Genomic DNA, 8288 nt, shown 5'->3' with positions numbered 1-8288 from the left:
AGCGTGCAGCAGCAACCCTGCTTTTCATAGATCCATGCCTCATCAAGCCCTCGTTCTGTTATCCTGAGACTTTGTCTGATGACGGCTGGAGAAATTATGGAAGAACTGATTTTAGACAAGGTCTGATCCAGCAGTTGCTGCTTAGTCCCTGTAAAAATTGAACACTTCCCACCATTTACGAGGCAGATTGCTTTTGGGGGCCTTGTAAGAGAAGTGTAAAATATTTTCTGATGACGTCTGAAGTCGTAATGTATAAAAATATTTCTGAAGTGACTACGGGTATGTCTACCTTTGTAATGCACAAAAAGAAGATTTAAAGATATTGGAGTGCCTTCCAAGTCTAATTTTCAGTTGTGGTGATCCTTGTGTCTTAAAGATAGGGCCTTTCACATTCATTTTAGCCAGTTCAGAAAATGCCAGAAAACAAATGTGAACACATGTAAGTTGGAGTAAGGGTTGTAGATTGTGTCTCTCTGTTCTCTGAAAATCCATATCAAGGTCTTTACATGATTCTGACTTTTGAAATCGTTACTCTTGTGCTGTGTTACAGAAAGTAACTGCAGGTTAGTTAACCGTTCCTGTGTTTTGCCAGTACCGTGTGTGGTGGGTTCAGAACCGGGTTGACGTTAACACGCGACACATCCTCCTGTGCAGTAATGTGGCCTAATATGCAGAGTCCAAGTTTTTAATGATGTTGCTACAAAAATCCAAATTGCTGTTTTGTCCCAAATCCCAGATTTGAAAGGCAAATGGTGCAAAAATAGTTAACTTTTCATGCTTAGTTGACACAGTCAAGTAGTATTTTCAGTCTGTTTATCAGTGTTATGCAAATGATGGAACTTGTTCTTGAAAATTGAGATTAACCTTCTGAGTTCTCAGATGAAGACTGAGGAATTTGGTAACTAAGAAAATTGTTACCTCTGACTTTAGAAAGCGGTGTACTGACACTTGTTTTTCATGTTTTTAATGCAGATTTACCTTTGTTTCAGGTTATACCCCAGGCACCCCGTATAAAGTATCCTGTTCACCCACTAGTGGTGCAGTGCCACCATACTCCTCATCGCCGAATCCCTATCAGACTGCTGTGTACCCCGTTCGAAGTGCCTATCCACAGCAGAATCCGTATGCACAGGTAAATGAACAAAACCAAAGAGCTGCCTGGTTAGGTGGTATTCTGTTTGCCTCGTAATACCTGCTGGAACTCAGCTCTGCCTCACGCATGGAGAGAAGTTTTAGCTGTCTGCGGCAAGAGTTTTTCGTAGAGTTGTTTCCGGGGGGTCTGGGTGTGCAGTTTTTGTTCTCCATTGCGTGACAGTGACTCTGCACTCGGGGATGACGTGTTCGATCTCTGAAGAGACGGTAGATTCAGTAGTCTTAAAAACGTCTGCTGCACGCTCTAACTACTGCATCCTGATTTCGTTTGGTCAAAAACTGTCGTAAACTCGCGTCCATGTTGTTTAGGAACCCGCTGTTGTGATGCGCTCAGTCCCGCGCTGGGCAAGCTGTCAAACCCTGAGAAAGGGTAGAATTAAGCCAATTCAGTAAGCATGGTACTTTGGGGAAAAGTTGGTCCTCTTTTTGCATGGAGGAAACTTGCCTGGTGTGTACTCAGTAATTGAAGGGAATAAGCACGTAACGAGGTTTATCCAATCTGCTTAGTGTGTTTGGATTTGTCAAAAACCTTTTGGTTCTTTAACTAAAAGCAGCTAAATAAAAAGCTGTGAAAGAATGAGAAGTTCTGTCATGGGTTAGTATATGGAAAGATAGGAAATGATGACTGAGTCCTTGTTGTTGAAGGTGCAGTCAGCACTGAGGTTCTGCAAAGGTGCCTGCATTTGAATGTTATCCTAAATGCCTCAAAAAGGGGGCTAAATGTTAAAAAGTTGAGCAAGTGAAATGCAGTTAGAACAGTTAAAATGAGTGTTCTGCCTCCTGTAAACACATTGCGTCTTTAGAATAATGCTTTTGTTTCGTGATGCATTCATGAAGGATGACGTTGTTTATCTCCCCCACCAGATGCGCTGTAATTACCTAACGCGCTCTTTTCCTCTAACAGCAGGGCACTTACTACACACAGCCTTTATATGCAGCACCACCCCACGTAATTCACCACACCACGGTTGTGCAGCCCAACGGCATGCCAGCGACTATGTATCCTGCTCCCATTCCACCGCCGAGAGGGAACGGTGTGACTATGGGGATGGTGGCTGGGACTACTATGGCAATGTCAGCAGGTACGTGAACTACAGCCCTTGTGCTTTCTGGAGACTGTCTCCTTCCTGCACCTGCGTTACACATGTGATGCCAGAGGTGTGCTTGGCAGAGTCAGCAAACTGCTGAGGTTAGAAGGGCCTCCTGTAGGTCACCCAGCCCAGGTGTGTCCTGCTAGATCAGGCTGTGTACTTGTTCAGTGACAGTCTGATCATCCCTGAGGGTGGAGATAGCGCGTCCTCTTTTTCAGATGGTAGTGTTATGGTGAAACAGTTCTGTATGGAATTTTACTTACTCTTACATCCTTTGCTTCTCATCAGTGTCAAGAGTCTGACTTCCTCTTCACAATATGTTTTTCTACGCCTAGTTGAAAACCACCTCCTCTTAAGGTTGAGGAAAAGGCAGTGTTCTCGGCCCACTCCTCGTATCACTGACCTTTTTTGTTTGTTGAGATACAACCCTTTGTGCCCGCACTACCTGCAGGCCACCTGTGCGTTAGTGCCTAGTTCCTAACGCCACACGCTTCCTGGTAGTGTCTTGGAGAAAATGTTGCCTGACCAACCTAGACTCGTCTGAGTGTCTGCTGAGGGGCTGTCAGGCTTTGTTACTCAGTGGGTGGTGAGAACAGAAGTCCCCGTTCACTGAAAGGATGCTCAGTTCCGTGAGAGCCCTATACTTGTTTCCAGATTCTGGTTTTTATCTTGTTGTTTAACTTGGGGAATCTCAGAACTGCAGCAGCTGTGTCACAGACCGAGCTAGCGTTTGAATTTCACGTGGGGGCGGGTTATCCCAGTGTTTATTACTGTTTCTACAAAGCACTGTAAAGTAAGACAGCAAAGACCCTGCTGTCTCAGCCTGTTTGGTTCTGAAGGCCCTGAATTTCTAAAAACCTATTTGGAGTAATGTAACAACTGATTTGATCTGATTTATCAGTCAGGCCCTCTCTACCACTGAATGTCCTCACAGCGTGTAAAGCCGGCTGTGAGCAAGCTTTGCAGGGCGTAATGCTTATGGCGCAGGGTTTCTGCTGGAGCTGTTTGTGAGTAATGAGTATCTGTGTGTGCGTTGGCCTACACGTCAAAGTGATCCTCTTGTGTGAAGGAAGGCTGGGGCTGGAGTGCAAAATGATACTGGTACTCTTCAGTTGGAAGATGAGCCAGCTGTGATTGTTACTTAAAATTAACTTTCTCCTCTTTTTTTTTCTGTACTGGAACTTGTGCTTACTGGAAAAAATGTTCTCTTCATCCTAGGTACTTTGTTGACAACTCATTCCCCAACTCCGGTAGCCCCTCATCCAGTTACTATGCCCACGTATCGGGCCCCAGGAACACCAACCTATAGTTATGTGCCCCCGCAGTGGTGATCATCCTGGCAGTCAGTGTAAGTTACCAGTTCTCGTTGAAAGCCGTTGGTCGTTTCGTGTAAGTGACAGCATTGCAGGCTCTTTTGGGGAGATTTTTCAGAAGGTAAACAGTCCGGGGTACTTCTGCAGTATTCCAGTTGAGTAGGAATGCACAGAAGTTACTGCTTATATGCTTGCTGTTCTTTGCAAAGGAGAGAAGCCTGGTGGGGCTGCTTCAGTGGTCTGTATCTGCAGAATCATGAAAGGTTTCCACATTCATGACTGAGTACGAAGGAGTGAGCCTCAAGTTTGCCCTGTCAAAATACCTGTGGGACTAAGTGTAGTCAGTATTTTGGATTCGTTAGTAACTGTTGAATTCAGCAATCCAACAGGTCGTGAATGAAGCAGTGTGTGTAACTTTGTGGTGTTATTTGATTGGCTAAATGTGTGGGCAGGGTCAGTGATTTGCCCTGCTCTGAGGGTGACTCCTAGTTGTTGTTGAAACAAGTACACAAACTTGGGTGAATTTCATACATTCGCACTGTTTCAGGTGAGTCTCAGTTCATTCTTCCTGCAGTCAGCATGGAAAGATCGTTTCTAGGTTTTCGTGGGTTTCAGGAAAAGGAGTTTAATTTTGAAATCTGCTATAAGGTGGGATGGCTTTGGGGGTATCGCATGTCAAACTGTTCCAATGTCTGATGTTTTTGGGATCTTCACATCTGCATAAATGGAGAACTGCTTCATTTGAATTAAGGACTTGTCAGAGCAACTGAACCAGAGTTTCTCACTTTCAGTCCATTTAGTTTATGACAAAGGTAACTTCGTTTTAACTGTCTTTGGGTATCTGCTTCAGCAGTTAGTCCAGAGTTCTGTGCCTGCAGGTGACTGCGCTCCCCCTGAGTTAGTAATGCAGCGGCTGTCTCTGGTGTTGTGGTGACGGTACATCGCAGTCCACAGGTCTGCACTGTCTCACACACAGGGTTTCCTCCTGGGCTGTCCTATTACACTGGTGTAAGAAGAGAGTGGTGCTGTGCCCAAACTCATCACTGCTCATACAAAGGCGTTTTATGCGAAGTTTAGTTAATATTCTACCTTCTACTTAAGGCAGAACTGCTAGTGATGACAAGGCTGGAATGGGCGTGACAGGAGAAAATCAGTGCAGTGCATTCTTAACCAAAAGCCTGTGGATTTCAGTTGACTGGACAAGCATCACACAGAACCCACCATCAGCTGTGCGGGCATATCGCTGTGGTGCATGCGGTGTTAGAATGCGCTGCCACACGGAAATGGTATTTCACGTGATTGAGACTATTTCCTGCTTTCTTACCCCTCTTAATGTAGGTTTGAAGATGGGAGATATGCAATCAAGAAATTGAGGTTTAAAAGTTGGTGCTGAAGCCCTCATGCCTCCAACCAGGACTCTTCTTCTGAATGCTTTCAACACTTGGCTAAACACTACTAATTCCTGATCACTGAAGATTTTCCAGTGCTGCATATCTTACATCTTGGAACTCCAGCAGTTAGTCTTAAAGCAAAATCTGTTTTGTGGACTGTCTTGCAATTTTTTAGCTAATTATAATGATAAAAAGGGAGTATAAATTTATTCTGATCCATATCTAGTTGAGTGCATGTTAAAACACAAAAACAAAGCTTGCTCAATCTACCTGCAGTGACTGATGCAAAAACCATCATATGCAAATCCAAAGGAACCGAGGAGTATTTCACAACTTGTATCACTAATGCACTGTTGTAACGTATGCAGGGTCTGAAAAGGTAGAGTCGTGACAGTGAGTTCCTTCACAGAACACCGTGCTATACATTAGAAAAGAGCTCCGGCCTTTGTCAGGGTGATGGAGTTGCCAGTTCAAAAGGGGCATATTTTTATTTAAGTGATGTATTCTGTTCAAATTCAACCGCTAAATTGGAGCGACTGGAGGAGGAGTCAGACGAGCTGTAGAAATCCCACACACCGTTAGTTTCCTTCATACCTTTTCATGTTCATTATATAGAGTCAGTGTTCCGCAGATGTTCTTAAGGATCAGAATGAAACGACAGCGGTCATGCCGTGTGTGCCAGCAAACAAAACAGCCTTCCTTGAGGCAGAGCTGGCTGTTAGGAATAGTAGGAGGTGACATCACCTGCGCAATGAATTGCATGTCCTGGGGAGATGGATATCCAGTACTGTCTGTCATGTGATGCAAGATGTGTCACAGTGAGACTGCCACACAGACTGATAGACAAACGCTTCCTTTTAGTTCTCAGTTCAGGAAATCTGTGCTGTTTTTCCTAAAGAATGTTGTAGTCAGTTGAAAATGTATGTGCAGTTGATCCAGCTTGCTTTCCTGAAACTTAAGGAATGCTAGGGCTTTCTACAACAAACGGGAGAAGTTCGGCTGCATGCTCTTTGGAGGAAAGCTTGTGTGCCTGATGAGTATGTTAAAAGGGAACAAACCATTTTAACACAAATTCCTTACTAGCTACCTGCAGTATGGACTGTGGATGGGCTCTAGTAGGGCTGCCAGAATGCAGAGGTTTCTGATAGCCGTTGCTTTGGTTCTTGTTTTCCTGAGAATATTTGTGACTGAAGCAGGAGCCATCTGTCGGTTACAGAATTCGATGTGTTTTCATAGTATTTTCTTTTTTATACTTCCTAAATTGCACTTGGAAGCATGTAAAATAGACTGACTGCAGATCAGCATTTCATTGCAATGAGTCACTTCGGATGTTCTTTCTTGCAACTTCAATTTTTAAAAAGTACCTCAAAGCGAACGCTGCGGGGATAAAGGGCTAGCCTTGGAACCCATTTGTATACCCAAATTGTTACCAGGGAGATTTTAAATTTTTTTAGTTTGAATATTGCACAGAAAAATCAAGGGTTTTCCTAAACCCGCTTGACTTACAATTCCGGAAAGATGCGATTTTCTGTTTTTTGGATACATTCTGCCTGCAATAAATTATTCAGTAAATGGTTATGAAATGTTGTTCCCTTTTAAGTGTTTACACGGAGGTATATCAGGCTGTGTTGTTCTTGTAGGTTAACTTCCGTTCAGAAATAAATCCAAGTTGTGTATCTAGTTGCGCTTCGTTTCGGGGTGTTCTGCTCCTGTACAGCCTTGGCAGCTACTTCAGGGTGGCATCAGCGCTGACTTAATGCTGCCATTCCTGTACTCTGCCCTGGTGGGAGGCTTACAGACCTTCATAACCCGTTGGTGGTTAGAGCCTTCAGGAACTTTATTTTTTACAGTAAGCACTCTCCATATTTTGTACTTCCTTTTTTTGTTTGTTTGTTTAATAAATTTAGGTTTATTTTTCATGAATCACTGTCAGTGGATGGCCCCCTTATTTCTAATGCCTCGAACGTGACTGTGTTGGAATAAGTACTTTCAACCTTACTCATGAGCACTTACTGCAGCCTAGGGATTTCCACGTTACGCGGAGCGGCAAACGGCCCCGGCCAGACGTCTGTGACCCTGTACCGCCTGGTTGGAGTCTGTTTAACGATGCCGCTTGTAGCAGACTTGCAGCTTAGGTTGGTCGGGTGTGCCGCGGAGCGCGGTGAACATCAGCGCCGGCCGCGTGTCCGCTTCCGCTAGTAGCCTGGCGCTTTGTTGTCTTAGCGTGGTTTTGACAACGAGCTGAGGTTTGAAACGGCGCGGTGTCGGGGAGAGGCTGTAAAGAACAAGCTCAAAGCTTTGCTGTCTCCTGTCTCATCACCCAGTGAACCAGAGCTTTGAAAATCATAGGAGAGAACTTTCATGAATGCTGCAATAGATAAAGAGCTAAGGAATTAATGTAACTCCTATATACTTGCTCTAACTTCAGATTCCTAAATGTCATCTTGGAATTGGTCTCTCTGTAATATTCCGTAACATTTAGGCAGTCTCACTTGAGCACTTTTTTTTTCTAAGTTGCATTATGGGATTCATCCACGAGGGGGAAACTGTACCTTTTTTAAAAGGTACTACACCTTCCAGGTTTGATTGGTAATCTGCTGGGAGGGTGGAGCATGTCTCCAGTAGTTGATAGGGAAAGTAACCAAAAGCACAGTGCAGGGGGACGGGGGGAATATGTGTATATATAACTATCTTAATGGTATTTTGTTGCAAATAGTAGAAAGCATGGATATGAAACTGCAGCGGGGAAACTGTACATCGTCGAATAGGCGTTTACACAGCGAGGGTCTTACAAAACATTCTCTCCTGCTTTTTATATAACATTCCCTATTTAGAATTCCTTTATAAATAAATACGCAGTATGTGTTTGCACTAGAGCTCCTCAGCAAATGAAAAGAGCTGGTGCAGTAGAGACATTTCAGATCAAGCTTCTCTTTAAAAAAAAAAAAAAACCCAAAAAAACCCCACCCAAACAGAAACCTTTTATGGCAGCTTTATACGATTAAAAAGAAGTACTACTTTAAACCTGGAACTGAAAACAACTGTTGCAGCAATAACAAAGAGAAGTCCAAGAAAGAATCTTTCGTTTTAATTCAAATTTCAGGTGTTGAGTTTAAAGTATTTTTTAAAGAACTGAGGTATTCCCTATGTCAGTAACAACCGACGAAAATGTCGTTTAAATGTAGCAGCAGCAAAAGAGGAAGGGCTACTAATTGGCACCGAAACCGTGTAGCCCTAGTCAGTGGCGTGGTGATTATGAACAAAACACTAGGAAGGGATAACGGAGAACCTACTACTAGATCTTGCTTATGCTTGTTGTAACTATCTCCTGTTTGACGTTT

At 43.7% G+C, this 8288-nt stretch overlaps 1 protein-coding gene across 1 annotated transcript; it reads left to right on the top strand.

Moving 5' to 3' along the window:
- Positions 1 to 972: 972 nt before the first annotated feature.
- On the top strand, positions 973 to 5599 carry FAM168B (family with sequence similarity 168, member B; the record flags this gene model as incomplete). Its single annotated transcript, XM_010146517.1, has 4 exons — positions 973 to 1132; positions 2057 to 2234; positions 3462 to 3591; positions 4895 to 5599. Coding segments are annotated over 3 exons (451 nt in total), but the record flags the coding sequence as incomplete, so codon positions are not given.
- Between the last annotated feature and the right edge of the window lie 2689 nt (positions 5600 to 8288).

The sequence above is a fragment of the Eurypyga helias genome, unplaced genomic scaffold (genome assembly GCF_000690775.1).
Source record: "Eurypyga helias isolate BGI_N326 unplaced genomic scaffold, ASM69077v1 scaffold35282, whole genome shotgun sequence".
Lineage (NCBI taxonomy): Eukaryota > Metazoa > Chordata > Aves > Eurypygiformes > Eurypygidae > Eurypyga > Eurypyga helias.
Note: the sequence above shows the minus strand (reverse complement) of the source record. Positions and strands in the feature narration are given on the sequence as shown.